At 50.6% G+C, this 19,424-nt stretch overlaps 1 protein-coding gene across 4 annotated transcripts in view; it reads right to left on the bottom strand.

Annotated features, from left to right (window-relative positions):
* SCARA5 (scavenger receptor class A member 5) overlaps positions 1-19,424 on the bottom strand; it is a 119,078-nt gene that overhangs the window by 31,699 nt on the left and 67,955 nt on the right. For all 4 annotated transcript variants that reach the window (XM_054717604.1, XM_008150740.3, XM_054717603.1 and 1 more), the window contains exons 5-7: positions 13,924-14,004; positions 11,709-11,807; positions 9,696-9,752 (exon numbers count right to left, since the gene is read on the bottom strand). In XM_054717604.1, coding sequence (XP_054573579.1) covers positions 9,696-9,752; positions 11,709-11,807; positions 13,924-14,004 — 237 coding nt within the window. The remainder of the gene's footprint in view (positions 1-9,695; positions 9,753-11,708; positions 11,808-13,923; positions 14,005-19,424) is intronic.

The following is a 19,424-nucleotide window of genomic DNA, read 5'->3' on the forward strand; positions in this document are numbered from 1 at the left end:
GTGGTTCGCATGGGAAGGACAGCAGTCATCCCATAAGCACACTGAGGGATTTCTGGTCAGGCACTGCTGGAGGGCATCACTTTTAAAATGTGGTCTGGCCTGTGGGGGTGCTTTATAAAATGCTATTTCCTAATGGTAATTGGGAAACTCAACATGCTCTTAATATGGTGCTTTGTGCCGCTTCAAAGAAATTTTGTCAGATGGTCTCATTTGATCTCTGCAGTTCCCCCTCTAAGGTGGGAGAGATTACACCCATTTAACAGGTGAGGAAGCTGAGCCTCAGAGAAGGATTCTCAAGGTCACGTGATAAAGTGGCCACCCCTGAGTCTCCAACCCACAGCCCTTGGGGCCACTGTACCGTGCCTCTGATTGCGAGTCACACTGGGTGCTTGGCATCGCTGCGTAAAAGAAGTAGCAGAAATGTCTCCCAAGTCAGCACTGCATTAGGCATGCTGGGTGGGTTTTAAGTGTTGACTCACCCGTTGGTCTTCCCTCTTCTGTTGCAGGTTCTTTGGAAACTGGGAGTTTGTCTTGGCTGATTTTGTTTCTCCAACACCCTGCTCATGGCTGCCTGGCTCCCAGTCGTTGTTCAAGGAAAATGTGTCTGATCAGACAGGAAACAAAGCACTTTTCCTGCCCAGCCCTGAAGCAGGAGCCCTCCCCATCACAGCGGGAGATGTCTCCCCGGCCCAGAAGTTCTGCTCAGAGCTGGATTTGTAGGAAGTTACTTGGCGGCCAGGTGCAGAGGTGAGTCCTTTGTCTTGCTTTTGCTCCTGGGGCCCCTCAAAGGGCAGTGAGAGTCAACAGGCCTTTAGGACGAGACAGAAATGCTGTAGATCCAGGAGCAAGTCACTGATGCTGAGCTTCATTTTATATATAACTGTGAGGAGGTGTGATGTTTATATGGCAGCCCTGTAAAGGCCTCGTGGACCCACTGCCTGGACCTCTGAGTCCAACGTCTAGAACTGGTGGCCTTTCCTAAGAAGGCTCTTTCACACCCTCTGCCTTCACTCACACACTGTCCTGTCCTGCCCTGTTTTTTTTTTCTCTCAGTTCTGCTCTCCTTCAAGTTCAAAGCCTGAGACCCCTGGCTGGAATGCTTCCCCGCCCCCATACTTGAAATCCTTGAAACAGGACCTGCCTTTAGCACCATATTGACCACCTTCTAGCGACATGACATTGGGCAAGGAATTGAGCCTCTCAAAATACGGAGTTTCCTCATCTGGGATAACCACACATACCTCAGGGCAGTGATGGCGAACCTATGACACGCGTGTCAGCACTGACACGCGTAGCCATTTCTGATGACACACGGCCGCTGAGGCGGCCGCCTGCCAAGGATGAAACATTTGCTGCTCCTGAGGATGAAACATTTGCGAAATAATGTTTTTTTCCTCAAAGTGACACACTACCCGAGTTATGCTCAGTTTTTTGGCGAAGTTTGACACACCAAGCTCAAAAGGTTGCCCATCACTACCTTAGGGAGTTACTCTGAAATATACATGAGCTCAGTGCCTGGGGTGGTTGCTTCTCAAGAAATAGTGTTGAACCCAATATAAGCCCCAAGGATCCTGCTGGCGGACTGAGGCACTGCTGCCAGGGACTCACCCAGCTTTTGAGTCAGGGAGGAAACCAGCCCCGACACCCTCCTATCACAGCACCCACAAGACTCAGGGGTGTCCACAGGCTGTGCCTCCCTCTTCCGTCTATTTTCTTCCATTAGAATTCTACAACGGGCTCTTTAGAAGACAGGCTGGAATCTGGGGCCAAGGGAAAGAAGCCCATATAAAAATCTGGCTCCAAGTTCACCCTGAGGGTGTTTCGCATTGTTCAGGTGGGCTGTGAAGCAGCTAAAGCTGATTCCATGACATCCAAAAAGACATTGTGGGCCCTAGCTGGTTTGGCTCAGTGGATGGAGTGTAGGCCTGTGGACTGAAGGGTCCCAGGTTTGATTCCAGTCAAGGGCACATGCCCGGGTTGTGGGCTTGGTCCCCAGTAGGGGACATGCAGGAGGCAGCCAATCAGTGATTCTCTCTCATCATTGATGTTTCTATCTCTCTCTCTCTCTCTCCTTCTCCTTTCCTCTCTGAAATTAATAAAAATGTATATATATATTTTAAAGACACTGCGGGGACCTCCCTGATGGAATGAATCTGCAGTGCCTTCAGCATGCCTCTCTCCCATCCTCAGAGGAGAGGGTGACAGGTCATGGGGGTTAAGATCAATTCCTGAGTTTGTTAGAATTGCCTTCTGCATAAGCAGTTTAATCATTCCTGGTTTTAAAGTACGTCTCAACTTTAAACTTTCTTTTGTACAAGCCCACATCAAAGACCAAAACGCCAACTCTTCAGTAGTGTTGAGGCATTGTTTTTTGGAGAAAATTCCTTGGTCACCTTCAGTTGGAAAGTTTGTTACTGAAGGAGTTTTCTTGCAGGGCACATCCCCGAGGCCACCGCCTGCTTGCCAAGGGGTTGGGAATGCCAGGCAGCGGGGACTGCCCAGGCCCTTCTGGGAAGGACAGGCACAGCAGTGTCAGCTAAACACAGGGAAGGAGGGACGGGGGGACAGCATGGGACAGGCCCCTTGCTCACTCACCATAGCAAGGATAGGTGTTTAGGGCACAAACTGGTCACCTCCGCTCGCAAGCGTGAGATACCCCACTAGACGAAGTTAAAAAGAGCAAACCTTCTCAAATTCCACTTACACGCTTGGCTGCTAATCCTTTACATAAACTCCAAACACTGGCATGTTTATTTTCTCCCAGTTAGCCCTCGGTTTTGGCTTTCAGTTGGTTCCTGCTTTCACTTAGCATATATTTATAAAACAAGCATTCGAGGGCCTGCTAGTGACCTCCGAGCCCCGCCAGAGCACAGAGTCCCAGGGGGCTTCCTTTCCCCTGCCTAAGCTGTTTCTCCTCGCGAGGGCCCACGCTGCAGCTCTTCTTTCTGCGCTTTTGTAAGGCACGAATGCAACGGGGCTCACTAGCGCAGCTGTTCCTAGAAATAGGAACACTATTTCTTCCGTTGGGTTCAATACTGTTTCTCAGGCACCCCCCGTCACACAGCCACATTTTACCACCTGGCTTCTTAAAGGAGCCAGGCCTTTTTGTGTTTCCAGCCCCTCTGGAATCTATTTGAAGTCATCAAACCAAGGGCAGCATGGATTAATCGGAGCGGAAATGCTTTCTGCACACAGCCATGTAAAAGCTCTCTTGGAAGGGGTCACCAGGACGCTTTCAGGAAAAGTCACTGGATTTGTTTTTGGAAGGCTTAAGATAGGCTCTTGGCAAACCAGAACGTTCCGAAGGCCAGATCCCATTCTTTGCATAGTACCGGGGAAGAGGAAATGGCGGAGGCTGAGGGACGGGCCTCAGCGCTGGGTCAGCAGGGGACTCCGGTCTCAGGATTGCTACTCCATGGCCTGTGCTGCTCCCCAGAGCTCACATGTCATCTTCCCAGGATCTATGTTTCTGAAAAGCAGGACTTTCTAATGGGGGAGCAGCTCAGACAAGAGGAGGAGCAGGAGCAGCAGAGAAACATGAACTTGGAAATGGACCTTCCCATGGGGAGAAAGGGTCTGCCTGCCCACCCGGTGCCTGGCACTGGTTGCGGTGTTGAGGGTCATCAGGGACGGCTGGAGCTTCGTCACCTCTTGTTCTAGGCCCCAGTCTGGTCCCCTCCCTGGTCAGTCGCTGCCGTGTCATTCCCTGATTCTAGCCCTCCCAGGCTTCCCAGTGCCTCGAGGTCACGCCTGAACTCCTGACCATTGATCCAAACATACCTCTCTGGCCTTGTTTTCTTCTTATGTCCCAAACCCTCGCCATATCCAACTATTTGGACTTATCAGACAATGCTCTGCTAATTCATGCATGGTTCTCTTTACTGGAATACTTCACTTTCCACCTCCACCTGATACCCACCAACTTGCTCTTCAAGACTTGGGTCAAAGACCCCTCTCAACTGACTCCCACAACAGGAGGCATACTAGGTTTTATACAGTAGCACTCACCACACTCTACTGTGATTTTTGTGTCTTTCCCATCTCATAGACTGTGAGCTCCTTAAGGTGAGGCCAGGTCTTACCCATCTTTGGTTCCAGTGCCTGGTATATAGCAAATGCTCAATAAATGTTTGCTAAAGAAGTGAATGAGCCCGGCTGGCATGGCTCAGTGGTTGAGCTTTGACCTATGAACCAGGAGGTCATGGTTCCGGTCAAGGGCACATACCCAGGTTGTGGGCTCAATCCCAGTAGGGGGCTTGCAGGAGGCAGCCAACTAATGATTCTCTCTCATCGTTGATTTTTCTATCTCTCTCTACCCTTCCCTTCCTCCCTGAAATCAATAAAAATATATTTTTTAGAAAAATGCTCTGTTTTCAAAATGTCTTCCTCCTCCCACACATCTATCTTTTCTTGATGATGGAAGTGAGGGAGTCCAGTTCCTCCCTTCCCGAGGGCCCTTCCTCACCTCTCTCTCCTCTGCTCCTTCCAAAGCCTGCTCCGTGCCCCCTGGCTTTCTGATCCAGAGGCTTCAGGCCTTTGCTGTCCCTGCCCAGGCTTCACCTGGTCCCCACCATCACCTCATTTACCACGTCCTTGCCTTTGTTTCCCTCTCTCTGGTGTCTCCCACTCTGTGTCAGCGGGGACTGGGAGCAATGTTTGCCGCAGGACAGTTTTTCAGAATGAATGTTGTGTCCCTCTCCATTTTCAGCGTGACTAGACATACACTTAGGTAGGGGGAGACACTTGAAAAATACTTTCCTATCTCTACACATTCTTTGGTATTTGCATCCGCTGAGCACTCACTCAATAAGTGTCTTGAGCAGGAATGAGCGAATGTACAAAGCAAACAAATGTGTAAGGCAGTCCACCTGCCAGGTACGGGCCCGGTACGTGCCCGGTGCTTCTGCAAAGGTTACCTCAGTGAGACAGGTGACCGATCTCAAAGAAGGGGAAACACAGCGGTGTGGCAAGGGCTTCGCCGGCAGATGCCCGCCCCCCTCCCCTCGCACCCACTGTGGAAAGTGTGCTGTGGCCTGTCTCAGAGCCACGAGGCAGGTAAGGCAGCAGAGGCTTGGTGACATGAAGAGCAAACCCGGGGGCAGGGAAGAGTACCTTTAAAGTAACCGAGAATTGCCGAGGAGGGAATTAGCACCTTCATACTAAACCGCTAAGGACAGACAGAATGGCCCACAGGACCCCATGCTGTCAAAGGCCAGGAGCATAAAAGGTAACTCAAGATGGTAGCAGGAGGGCTCGGGCCAGACAGACCCCATCTCTGTCCGCTCCACACCTTATGGACTCGGTGACATCGGCCAGGTTCCATCCCCTCCTTCCCCAGCCTCCTCCTCACCTCCCTACCCTGGAACATTACTGTGAGAATTCAGTGCATAATACACACGGACGCTTTCCTCCCATAGTGCCAGGTACACGTTTGTTGGTCTGAGTGGTTCATTTTCCTCGGGAGTGTGGTTTACTTTTAAATCATGCTGTCAGTGGGGTATTCAAAATGTAGGAGGAAAAGTGGACGTCTACGCACTAAGTGAATAGAGAAATATGATTGTATATAAAAGGTCCGGTAGCTCTGTCTCTCCTTGCCTGAAAAAAAAATGCTAACTTCCGGTGCTACATTATCCTTAACAGATTCCCGGGGGCAATGCTTGCAGCCAGCTGTAGGTGCAGGGAGGGGAGGAAGAGAATTCACAAACTCCGACGGACTCTCTTTGCATCCCTTACTCTAAACCAGATTGAAACATCTCAGCAGCTAGGGAGGAAAACTGTCTAGAAGCCAACATCCTGATAATTTATTTTGAGCTCATACAGCACGCTGGGGTGCCCACTGCCCCCCACCTTCAAACTTACATCCCTAAATATTAAAAACACACATAAGATGTTGGATATTTTTCAAGTTTTCTGAGATGCCACTGATAAGTATCAACATGTGCTGGCTTAGAATTAACCCTGGGTCATCCTGCATATATTTTCCATGTGAAACCAAATTGAGGGAAATATTTTAAACAATCTGAACTTATATCCTGCTTTAAATTCATGCTGTGGGGCTTAAACAAAACCGAATCCTTTCCCCACCCCCTCGCTGCAAAAATACTATTTATTTTTCTTGCAAATGGACCATATACGAAGGTAAAACAAATGTCTTTCTGTCTTGAGATGTATATATCTTTTCTGGCCAAGCTCTCCAAAGCCAAACATCTAACAGAATGACTAATATCACCCTTGCCTGAAATAAAAACAACAACTTTACCTCTCATTGAGCAGAAATCAGGAGGTCTGGATTCTAGACCCAATTTGGCCAGGACCTAGCCTGGGCACTGTGGCCAGTCTCTCCAGCTCTCTGTTCTTGCTCTCTGTTTAGGGAGTGGGTGGGGTGTGCTTGGGCGTAGGAGAGGAGTTGATCTGAAACCCCACCCAACTCTAAAATCCTATGACTCCAGATCAAAACTCGGGTAAACAATGGCAAGATCTTGTACAAATACATTGTAATATTGACTTAAAACATGGGTGATGAGAAGTCTTCTCTATAATGCCCTCTTCAAAGGAAACCCCCAATTTCCGATTTTGACCTGAGGTGTGTCAATCTTGTTTTTCTCATCAGTTCCTGTCACATAGTAACATCCCTACCTGCTGGCTTTAGGTTTGTGCTGCTAAAGGCCAGAGGTGTTTGGTAAAGGTTCCATGGCCTCAGCCCAAGCTGGGGTCTTGGAGGAGGGTCCCTCCTCCACTGTACTCCTTTTTGAAGGAGGGTAGAGCTCCGATGCTGAGAATCCTTCCTCCTGAGCATTAGGACAGCTCTGGCCCAGGGAATGACTAACAACCGCCACCCCCCCCCCCCCCCCGTTCCCCGTCCCCCCCACCCCCCCCCACCCCCCGCTCCGGTAGCGGGCAATCAGTGTGGGTCAGAATTTCTGCACTTTTCTGAAAGATGATCCTTGGCTTCCTCCTCTGAGCCTCACTCCCAGGGATATAGTTTATGCCTCTGGGATTGGAGTTCCATGGAAACACAACCAGGAGTCTCAACACAGCATGGGTTTTATGTGGTCAGAGGCAGGCCAGGGGGTGGAGGCCATGGGAAGGCATAGATCTCAGCTCTACATTGCTGCAATGGCCCCCTTCAGCCTAAAAGACCCTGAAATCTGTATGTCAGGCGAGGGAGTCACTGGGGGTTTTAAGGAGCCCAACCCTACTCTTCAAGACCAGGCCTAAGCTCTCATTGCAGAATCAGAGAAGTCGGAGGCCCAGGTGTTTGGTTCTGCCTCTGCACTTGCCCTGGGAGAGTCAGTCAGCTCCCCACTCGGGCCTCTGAAAGCGGGGAGATGGATGAATGGCCTTCAGTTTTGTGGTCCTACAGTTCCTGTAGGTCTCCTACGTCCCCTGCATGCTGAGTAAAGCATCCCATGATGGAGCTGTCTCTGCTGGGCCACCTCATCGCCCAGGTCCATCACCAAGGGTGACGCTTCTGGGTCTCATCAGGGGGCAGGAAGGAGAGGCGTAGACTCTGTGCAAGGGCTGTTGTCTGACCTCTGGGCTCCAGGGAGGGTGTAGCTGCCTCAGGGCAGGAAAGAATGCCAGCAGTCCCTGAGGAGGGGCTGTCCGGAGCTGACATCAGCCTCTTTCGGTGCAGTCAATAGGCTCCAGGGCCAAGTGGATTAACCGTCCTTCTCCCAAGCTCCCCACCCACGCCCCGGGGAGCCCCACACCACTGTGGCTCAGCTCCCACCTCCCAGACTGTGGCCCCAGCTTCCGAGCCCAATCCAAGCACAGAGCCCAGCCAGCTGGGCCCACGGAGGTGAGTTAAACAGTGACAAAAGCAGCCTTGGGACTAGTGGTGACTGATGACCACCTCCTCTCCCTGGGCTGGGCAAGCACAGACCTCCTCTCTCCCCTCAAGCCGGCTGAAGAACGGTTGCCAAAGAGTTCCTGACAAGCACCCCTCTGGTATGTGGGCAGCGTTTCTGATCTCCCTCTAAAGGTCATCTTTCCACAGTTCCTCCCTTCCTGCCACCCCATCAGGAGTTGTTTATTTCACACAGCTAAATGCCATGGTCCTTCTCAGCTCCCGTGGCAGCAATCCAGCAGAGCGTAGTCAACAAAGAGAGCAGGAGAAGGCAGCAACCCAAAGACAAAGTATGGTGCCCAGCCCAGTTCATAAATGTGACTCTGATATGTCACAGATGTCCTAGATCATAGCCAGACTCCCTTCCCTGGCCCTCAAAACTTGCCTTTTGGCTCCTGCAGGGTCCAACAGATCTCCTCATCTAGCCAGGACACTGCTAGCTCAGCCGTTGGCTGCTCTAGAAAGGGCCCCAGATAACGCCAGAAAGACTCTGAAGCACATATATCGCTTTGTGGATCACAGCATCTAAGGGGAGGTGGATGTGTGAAGTCCAAGGTATGTGTAGGCACACCTTGTCCTCAGGTATGTCCATCACTTTAGTGACAAAATACTGTCACAGATGTTTTCTCTGTTTGATCCTGAATCACTGCCCCGGGAAAGGGAAGGACCGTGGAAGGAGGAGGCAAGTTGAAGTTCGGGACACCTTGGAAAAGGGCACTATGAAGGAGCGAGGTCTTCTGGTCATGCATGACTGGGAGGAAAGTACTATTTTAAGGACCTACTGAAACCAAAGATTGGCCTTAGGGAAACCCATCCATCTGGGTTCCAAGTGTGAATCTGAAGAGGTGCCTGTTCCTGAGAGTCTAGGGCAGAAGGTGGAGGCAGGCGCTCTTTCCCAGCCGTCTCCCTACAGAGCCAAGGCTGCGGTACAGATGCCCTGGAAGAGGATAATCCGTCTGTGCCTCACACAGGGCCGCAGCATTTCAGAGCCCAGCAATACTAGATGCTGGCATTCTTTTGCAACTTGGTTAGGAGACACTATTCACTGAGACTTGGCTGGGAGACTCATTCTCCTCTGGCAATCTCTCCAAGGTTCTACATGCAGCGGGGAGAATAAACCCTGGAAAAGCGTGTTAACTAGATAAGCTGGCTTGCCTTATAAACATTTTAGGAAGTACCCTTGTCAGAAAGACGCCCTTTCTGAGACTTGGGGGCCTGCCAGGTAACTGAGATCCCGCGCATCTCTGCTCAGTTGGTGGCAAAGGGGGAAAACAAAAGGGACCCTGCTTTGCCTCCATGCCTTTCCCCACGCAAGTACTCAGGGAAGTCATGCATTTTTTTAATGAGGCCAGTGACTGAATTTTAGCAAGCATCTCCAGTGATTTTGGGAAGTGTGTCTGAACTGGTGTATTACATAGGATAATAATGAACACTTACTGATTCCTAACCTCATGTCCAGGCCCAAGCACTTGATGTGATTAACTCATTTACTGCTCACAGTGATCCTGTAAGGTATGGACTCTTTTGTCCTCATTCTACAGATGAGAATACTGAGGCCCAGAGATTACACAGCTGTCTAGTGAGGCAGCCAGGAGGGAGCCCAGGAAGTCTGCCTCCAGGTCCTTCTACACAACCACGGGGCTTATACCACACCTGGAAACGTGGTCTGTGTCCCCGGACTACACCTGTCTCTTGGTGGAGCCCTGACACAGGTAGGGGGCTCCTTTAACATCAAAGCCCTGGACCATGGGTCCAGCCCCTGAACCCCCAAACTGGTGGGGCTTTCTGGGTGACAGCTATTCTCGTGCTGACACAGAATCCAGTGACCCCAACAAAGTTTCCTTACTGGCATCCCCTGCTCTGTCTCCTTTATCTCCTTTTTCTCCTTTTGGGCCTCGGTCACCTGAAACAGAGGAGAAAACTGGCATTAGAAACGAAAGTAAATCCTAATGGTAAATAAAGTATTATCTGCAGGAGACATTTTTAAAAATAGATTTTTTAAATTGATTACAGAGAGGAAGGGAGAGGAAGAGAGAGATAGAAACATCAATGATGAGAGAGAACCATTGAGCGGCTGCCTTCTATATGCTCCCTACTGGGGATTGAGCCCAGAATCTGGGCACGTGCCCTGACCAGGAATCAAACCCATGACCTTCTGGTGCATAGGTGACCTTCGACACTCAACCACTGAGCCATGCTGGCTAGGCTGCCGGAGACTTACTAACCCAAGATCAGGGAGAACATCAGGCAGGAGCCAGCAGCACCGAAGGGCAGGCCATGGCAGGAAAGAGCTACCTGCTCTGTCACCGGGGGAAGGAGAAGGCGTCCAGCTGAGAAGTTTCATTTCCTCCTCATTAAAGCCTCACACACCAGCATAGACTAAAGGCGTACGTGGTATTCAGCAGAAAGAAGACAAAGCAAAGATATTCCTATTAAACACTCAAGGTTTTTGAAGTCTACATCCAAATTCACTCTGATAAGCAGAGGAAGAGAGAAGGAGGGAGGGTCTTCAGTTACAGAGAGAGAGAGAGAGAGAGAGAGAGAGAGAGAGATGGGTTCTGTGTTAGGCAGCTTTACTAGTGGGGGAGGCCAGAACGCATGGAGGAGAGTTCCCAGGGAACTGTGGTATTCCCTTCCCAGGATATGGTCTTTCCCCAGCTAGCATCTCACTCTACAAAGAAGTAATGGGTCCTGACACCACTTGAGCAGGCGATACAATGACCTGGCAGTTCTATTCCAAGCACCTTCAGAAAGCTATCTGCAAATTAAAGGCCCAGGGCATGATGTCTGGTGAATATAAGCAAGCCAGCAAATTCCAGGGGAGAACACCAAGGATGATCCAAGTTTTGCAAAACACACAAAACAAAGGCAACCATAAATGTAAATATAAACATGAATGTGTTTAGAAAAGGTCTGGCAGGATGTGCTCCCAACTGTTTACAGTGGTTATTCTACGGAGTAAGAGCTTAAGGGACCAAGGGGTGGGGGGCTGGCTTTGGACGGTACACTCCACACTTCTGTTTTGTTAGGTCTTTTCAATAAGGATGTTTGGTTTTGGTACTCTGCTTCGGAATCCATTTAAAACATGTGGATCCTAAAAGGAAGAAAAACCCCAGCTTGTTTAATCACCAACCAGGAGGTAGAGTAAAAGTTCCCAGTGATGGAAGGTGAGGAGGCCATTCTAGACCTGGGGTGGGAATGACTAACAGCACGTTTTCCTTAGATTTCATCTTCACAAGTGCGGAGGTTGAGCCCGGGGAAGAAGCATCATCCTATTTCCTCGTCATCTTCTGCTACGATGCAGGGCTGGACACTCTTGAGATAAACGTGGAAAGACAGGGACTGACTATAAAGTGGGCTCCCCTGACAATGAACAAGGTGCCTATCAGCAGGAAGGAAAAATGGGAAGAAACACTCTGGGCAATGGAAAGCTGAGAACTGATTCCAGGTTGGGGAATACAAAGACTATGGTGGACAGGGAGGAGGTGGCAGTACTGGAGAGCAGGTGGCAGTCCCGGGTCCCTGTGGGCCCCTCTCCCGGCCGGGCTTCCTCGTAGCGGCAACCAGTGGGACTGCTGGTTCTCTCGTGCATTTCGACAGCACTTCCGAGCTACCAACGTGCTTTCACACATACACATCCCATCGAATCCTCAGGACAGCTCTGCGAAATAGGGCATCCCGAGAGTTTCTCGTGTGGGGATGAAGAAACGGATGTTGAACGAGGAGATTAAGTGACTTGCTCAGGGTCACTCAGCTGGCCTGCGGCATAGCCAGAATTCAGAGCCAGTCCATCCGCTGCGATGCCCATGCGGGTGCCCGGGGGCCAGCCGTGAGCGAAGGTGCTCTGATTCATTATTACCTTTGATCCCGCGCATGCCCATCACGCCTGTGGCTCCCGGCCTCCCATCATCACCCTTGGGGCCGGGCAGTCCTGGGGTTCCTCTCTCCCCTGGAAGACCTGGGAAGACAAGAGACAAGTTGGGGCCCTTCGAGGTCACCGTCTGGCTCAGCAGTTGACTTCAACCATGAACCCTCCCATTGCCTCTGCTTCCTGATGCCTCTCAGGTAACCTAAAGGCAGTGACCCGAAGGTCAGCATATACCTGCCCCATTGACACCCTTTATCCAGTGAGGCCGGACACTAACTCCAGAAAAATCCAGTTCTACTGAGTGATGGCGGCGGTAGAGCCAACCCCATTTGGAAGCCGTCCCTTTGCCTCAGGCTGTGCTGGAGATTTAGATTTGGCAACATTTTTTCTTGGAGCGTTTTGTCTGTGACAGGCACTGTTCTGGATGCTTCGTGTAAAGTATCCCATTTAACCCTCACAATAAACTAAGGTATTATTTCACTCTGTGCTACAAACGAGGAAACTGGGGCCCAGAGAGATTGAGTAGCCTGCCCACAGTCACACAGCAGAGTGTCAGAGGCTGGATCTGTGCCCTGGTCTTTCAGAACTAAAAGCTCAGGGTTAGTTGGCTTCATCTCACACTGATGAAAAGGGTTTATTGGTACTTAGGGTGGGAGGAAGATGAAACAGCTCCCCGCACAGGGGAGTGTAGAGACGGGGATAGTAGGCGGAGGAGGAGGAAGAAAGTCAGCTAGGTCAGTAAAGGGGATGATGGATGGCCTGCTACCAGGTCAGGCCCTGGGGCTCCTGACCAGGAGGCCACACAGCCACGTGCCACCAGGGAGAGCCAGAATCAACACACGTTTTCACCCAGTGACAGCCCTGGGTCCCCAGTGGCCTGACCTTAGCCCACAGTTATCTCTGCAAAGCAGTGCAGCCGTAATTACTGATTAATTATTCTTTGCTGCTCTGAATGTTAGTTTTCTTTGGGCTTTTTCTCTAACCTGTCCCCAGTTTATGTCAAATGGCTGGAGGAGGACAGGTGGCCCCATGAGGGTGGCAGGACCACAGAGAAGGGCTTAACTTCTTTTTCTCCTTCCTCACACAATTTTCCCAGAGTCCAATGGCCCTGATGCCACAGGACTGTGAGTCTAGTGCAGGATGCGCCCAGGAATCCCCATCCTATCATTTACTAAAGCAGGAAAAGGGGTGCAGTTTTGAGTTTAGGGAGCGTCCCTGAGAGGGAGAAGCAGGGAATGAAAGCCAGGCCATGGGCTTTCCCTCCTCCAGCCTCTGCCTCCACTCCTGCTTGCCACCTCCTTAGAGAGTTAGGAAGGAGGTGGTTTGGAGGTATGTTTCCTGATATAAATAAACAGACACCTGCCCCCTGAGAAGCTCTTCCTTTTATTACATTGTTCAGAAGACTTTTCACTCTGCTAGAAAAATGTTGCTCACAGTAGAGGCTCAGGAATGGACAGACTGGGATGCAAAGTTTGATAGAGTAACGGAACAGGAAACTCCTAAGAAGAACATACGGCACATGCTTGAATAATGTCGTTTCATTCAGTGTCGTTTTGTTATAACATTGATGAGATGCCATAGGAACTTAACTCATTTATATCAATTAGCCTAAGGTAAAATAGGTTCGTTACATGTTGCTTCACTTAAAATCACAGAACCCATCCATGATGTTAAGTGAGGACTTATTGTACACTTTCCAGAAGGCAAAATAGTGCCCTCCCTACCAGCCACTGGATCTCCAGGGCTGTCAACCGTGTGTGTGGCAGGATAGAGAGGTAGGAGAGGGGCAGGTGTTCATTGACCTGCGTAGGTTCAGCAGGAGGTGGGGACACCAGGTACCTGGTGACTCACTGGGCGGGGCACAGCATGACTGGAGGGTTGGTCTGGATCACAGAACACCCTCAATTCCTTCTGAAGGCCCTGGTCACACAGAGCCTGTCTCCTGGGGTGAAGAGTCAATTTAGGGAGCTGTGAGCCTCTCATGTACCCTTTTCCTTCAATTCCTGGTACTTCCCATGAAAAAGTATTTGCTCCATCCTATTGTTACACCCATAACCCGTCAGTCTCTTAACGGAGCAGGGCATTTGAGGCTGAGTTGATGGGGCACATGACCGACCCCAAGGAGAAAGCACAGGGGCAGGAATGGATTGGCGGCCCCATTCCCTTCCTGGTATGCCCAGGGCCCTCCCGGGGGTTTCCCCATTACCTCGAAGTCCAGGTAATCCAGGGATTCCAGGCTCGCCTTCCTTCCCTTCATCGCCCTGATCACCTTTGGGGCCCGGTGGTCCTGAAAGGGTTACAAACAGCACCAAGATTAGAAGGTGGCTTTCTGGAACAGGACACCCAACTACTGGTGTCCTTATAAGAAGAGAAAGCACAGACAGACACCTGGGGAGAATGCCACATGGCGTTGGAGGCAGACATTGGAGGGATGTGTCTACAAGGATTCTGGTAACACCAGAAGTTAGGAAGAGGCCGAGAAGGATCCTCGCGCTTTTGGAAGGAGTGTGGCTCTGTGGGCCCCTTGGTTTCAGACCTCTGGCCTCCAGGACAATGAGAGAATACGTTTCTGTTGTTTTAAGCTACCGAGTGTGCGGTGCTTTGTTATGGCAGCCCCAGGAAACCAAAACATGTATGCTCACAGCATAGCAGTAAATGTCTTGCACAATAAATATTTGATGAATGAATGAGTTTATGAGGTCAGAGGGTGTTAATACATACAAAACAACCAGGAGGCCAAGATCAAGATGTACTGATACATTCTAAAAGTTGGCACTGTCCTCAGATCCTAACCGAAGTAGACAGCTGTTTAATAATTCAATGGCACACGCACAGAGGAAAAGTAATCAACAATTTAAAAATGCACGAGTTACACAAATCATTTGAGGCCTGGCTTTTGGAGCCATCTTCCTCTTTTCTCTGAGGAAAAGCAAAGTCAGATTGATCCCAGTTTTCAGGTGACAGAGTGGAGACACAGAACCTGTTTAGAACACCACTAAGATTATAGACGAAAGGCAAGACATACTAAAGAATCCAATCAGCTTCCCAACGCCCATTCCAGCAACCTCTGGCCAAGGCTGAAGAAAGGAGACTGAGAGAGGTCCCTGGGTCTCTGTACTCCGTGGGCTGCCACAGGGGTGGGCTGCCTGCCTGCCCCTAGCCCAGCATACCCCACCCCTTTTCACTCTCCTCTGCCCCTCCGCTTCTCCCCACATGGAACCCAGAGCTCCAGGAACTGAGCAAGTCAAGGATGCAATGGACCAGACACTCCAATTTGTTCTCTTCACTCTGCTGACTATGGATCTTCCCTAGAGTGATTCTCACAAAGGGAGGACGCTGCCCAGCAGAATGGCCCTCATGGCGGGGCGTCAGGGTGGCAGAGATCACTTGGGGTTGATTGTGGATATGGAGCATCTTGAGTTGCAGGTCCTGGTTCTAGAAAATCTAAATAAAACATTCCTTTCTTGGGCATCGTTAGCGATGCATAAGTGGATTAATTGACATCATGGATGTAAAGGGACTTGGTAATCTTTGAGTGACAAAGCCATCCCTGACAATCTGTACCCCACTTTCCACAGCGCTTCACCAGAATGTTTTAAGATGACTGTGTGTGAAGATCCTAACCTGTATCTGAACTCACCTGCCAAGCTTGGCTGGGTCATTCAGACAGTCAGGTCTGAAAACATTCTTCACATGGACATAATTTTTAAAAATACTTTTTTTATTATTATTATTTCAGAGAGGAAGGGAGAGGGAGAAAGAGATAGAAACATCAATGACGAGAGGGAATCATTGATTGGCTGCCTCCTGCCTGCCCCCCTCTGGGGATTGGCCTCACAACCCGGGCACGTGTCCTTGACTGAAATCGAACCCTGACCTTCCGGTTCATAGGTCGACGCTCAACCACTGAGCCATGCCGGCCGGGCTGCACATACTTTTTAAGACACAAATAATGGGTTTGTGAGGGTCTGTATTAGAGATTAATCAGGAGGAAGTTGGGGCGGACAGTAAAGGTGGGTAATGACTCCCAAACCTTAGTCACTTCCTTGGGTGGTCTTGGCCCAGCAGACTCAGAGGAGCCTAAAACGTGGCCAGTCTGAGTCTCGGGGGCCAGGCTGCTTAGTGTTCTGCTGATCAAGTGTTTCTTCAAATCATTGCTGCCCAGGCGTAATGTCCTCCTGGGATCTGACATTTTATCATTTTCTAAGGAATCCAGGCTAAAAGTCTTGAGCTTGCTTTGTCACTCATCCCTTTGCTCTGCCTTCCTCGGCTGTTACTCTTCAAGGCTCCTTATTGAGGAGACTCCCGTGTCGGGTCTGTCTCCTTCCTCCCCGGCATCAAGCTCATCAGGGTCCTCATGGCCTCGCTCCCAGCCATTTGAGAGACCTCCTTGTCTCCACTTTCTCTCTGCAACCCTGTTCCTGCTCATTCTGTTAATTAATCTCATCAGAATCAAAGGAGCTCTGTGCCCTTGGGCCCCCCTCTCTCAGGATCCGTGCTTCTGCACACCTACAGTCTGATGCTTCTTCCACCTCAGCAAAAGCATTCTCCTCATGGTGCCCCCCCCCCCCCGCCCCCGATCCCTTCCTTTCTAAGAGTCCTGTCTCTCAGCCCTGGAGCTCACCTTCATGCATACCCTTCTGAACTCTTAGGACACCAGAGCAGAGCTCCCACATTTCAGAGCTGGACAGAGCCTCAAGCATTACTGTGCACAAACTCCCCACGGGGGGTGTGGGGGGGCACCCCGGAGCGTGGTCAGGTCACTGTGCCCAGCCACTCACCTCCAACTGTGGTCCCCAAAGAGGACAGGCCTCTCTGAAAGGCTAGAGCTCCCCTCTCTGTGGCCCCGTGTCTCACACAGCACCTGGCACACAGTAGGGACTCAAAGAAGGACTTCTGGGCAGTCATCGAAGCTGTTCTGGTATCCATGGTCCCAGCAGTACCCAGATTAGCTTTTTAACTTCTCATCTTTTCTACCCCTGAAGCAGGCGGGAGCATGGATGTGGGCTGGGATAAGGAGGAACGGGGCCTATTTCTCCTCAGTCATGAAAACAGCCCCAGAGCCCCAGAGCCCACTGTGCTTTTGGTCTGGTGTGCCAGCTTCTCCTCCCTGCCTGCCTCCTGGAGGGGCCTGAGGAGTAGGACACCTGTGCCTGGGTCCCCTCTCAGAGCCTGCCCACCAGTCAGTCTAGTCCACTCCCCCCACCCATCTGCCCCCAAGGCCGTTCTGCCCTTGCCCGGCTGCCTGAGAGCCACTCCAGCTGGAAGCATCTCCAGAACAAAACAAAGTGTATGTGACCCAGCATTTGGGAGAAACACCAGGATTCTTCTGGGAGCCAGCCCACAGGGAGGGAAGAGCAGTCCGCTCTCCCTTCCCGGATCCTGGAACTGGCGATGGGGCGGGGGACTCGCGTGTGCCGGAATCTGGACAGCGACCTGCCAAGAACAAGTTCTCATGACAGCTGATAAAGTGGGCCCGACACCAGCACAGCAGTGACCCACATCCTAATGTAAACACCACCCCAGAGCCATGCTAATTCCGGGGCAGCTGACGGGGTGGAGCTCCTGCACTAGTTACTCTACTCCCACATCCCTGATGCCACTGGGCATTGCATTCTCCGTGCTATCACCTGTACACTTGCGAGCGCTCACTTCCCTCATTCCCGGCCTCCTCTCAGCACCCTGAGCATGACGACGGGGCAGGACTGTCAACCCCATTTCACCACCAAGGAGACTTGAGCCCAGAAGTGTGGGGGCCGGCAGTGCTGCAAGGCCAGCTCTCCTCTGAACCCTGAGGGAAAAGGGGGTGGTGGGCGGGGCTGGGTGCAACTGCTAATTTTCACAGCACGGTCTCCGGTTCCATCCCAGCAGAGCCAGACACAAAAGGTGAAATGACAGAGAGTCACGCAGCCCTCCCAGGGAGCCCCTGCCCAGCCCCTGCTTCCCAGGCCTTAGTGGAGGAGAAACACTATTTCCACGTTGCTCTGATCAGAGATACGCAACACCTCCAACACATCCCTGCTCACTCAAGGCCAAAGCCCGGTGTCCAAGCCTGGAATCCAAGGCTCCACAACATTTCGACGTTCCTTTATAAACATCTGTTGAACTGGACTCTCTACTCTACTAGATGGTGTTTTTCCTTGGGAAAAGAAGCAGGCTGCAGATAAATTTGCTTTGCCAACTTGTTTTTAATGAATCAAGAGATGTGTTTTCTAGTCCCAGTGGGGCCACTGCCTCAGGATTTGACTTGAGTAAATCATCCCCACCCCCTCACCCCCAGCCTCAGGGTCCTCGGCAAGAGGAGTGGTCTACGTGATTTCAGAGACCTATTATCACTCTAATGTTATGCCGTTCTATAAAAGGACCATCTAGCAAACAGAGCCATCTGAGTGTGGCTGGGGAGCTCTGCCTTCAGGCCTTTGCTCTCGCCTTGCCTTTCCCCTCTTGGGGTGCCTCCTCTCTCTGGTTACCTTCCCCCCCATCCTGATATGCCTCTTCTCTCTGATCATCTAAGCTCTCCACTGTTTTCAAAGCCACCGACAGATTTCGACAGGCCTGATGAATGCTGAAAACCATAAGCAGAAAACAAAGTACCGCTGTGAATGTACACAAAGGACAAACTGGAGACAAAATTTATGGAAAACTGTATAACAAAGCGAGAGAATGAAAACCATTTGGGGTCAAGCTCAAGAATAACATAAATAAGCTCATATTTGAAAAATATACATAGCGGAGTATTTGTGGATTCCGAGCCAGGAAGGGCAAAGTGTGTGTGAGTGTGTGAGTGTGTGTGAGTGTGTGAGTGTGTGTAGACTAAGAAAGGGCCTGGACAAAGCGAGGGCAGAAAGGCCACTCTAGACAGCAGTCTAGAAATGCACGGCAGCTTTCCTGATAAAGCATCCCTTACCCGAAAGCCTGGGTAGAGTTTTGTCTCATTAAAGGTGAAAGGTAATTACATTTGGATATGCCCGACAGCATCCTCTTTCCTCGTACCAATGGAGTCCTTAGCAACCATGAGAGAGGGGAATGGGAAAGGGAGACACCAGATGCAGTGGTGATCCTGAGAGCCAGAGGGCTGAGTGGTGATCACCTCTGAAGAGCCAGCAGCCCATCAGGAATGCAAAGCATGAAGACTGGAAGGCAGGCCTGGGCAAGGCCAAGATGAAACTTTTAGTTCAAGAGAACCGAGTGTGAAACTTACTTTAAGAACCAAAGAAAGACTACTTGGAGGATTTCACTGGAGGAGCATTGGCAAATGAATGGCCTAGAGCAGTTTTAGTTGGAGCCAAGGAGAGGGGAATTGGAAATTAAAGAACCAGGATGTAAAATACTCAGAGAGGTGCAGGAGGGTACACCAGAAGGAAGCACGCCGATGTCTGTTGACTAGGAGGGGAAGGAAAGGGGGAGAGCCTGGAAGGGACTGTCTCCCAAGTATAGGGATGGAGTCCAAGGGACCATGCTCCCTTCTCTCCACAGGGAAAGCAGGATGGTCAGTGACAAGAATATGGTTTCTGAGCCAGAACAACCAACCCACTTTCAGACCTTGGCTTTGCCACTTGCCAATTGCTTAATAAACAGCGGGGAAGTTATGAAAATGTATCATCTATAAAATAGGGACAATAATACCTTTTTGTAGAATGAGAGGATTAATGGTCTTTAATGTCCTGAAAAATTAATTTAGAGAATTAATGCTGACAAAATGTCTGG

The sequence above is a fragment of the Eptesicus fuscus genome, chromosome 6 (assembly GCF_027574615.1).
Source record: "Eptesicus fuscus isolate TK198812 chromosome 6, DD_ASM_mEF_20220401, whole genome shotgun sequence".
Lineage (NCBI taxonomy): Eukaryota > Metazoa > Chordata > Mammalia > Chiroptera > Vespertilionidae > Eptesicus > Eptesicus fuscus.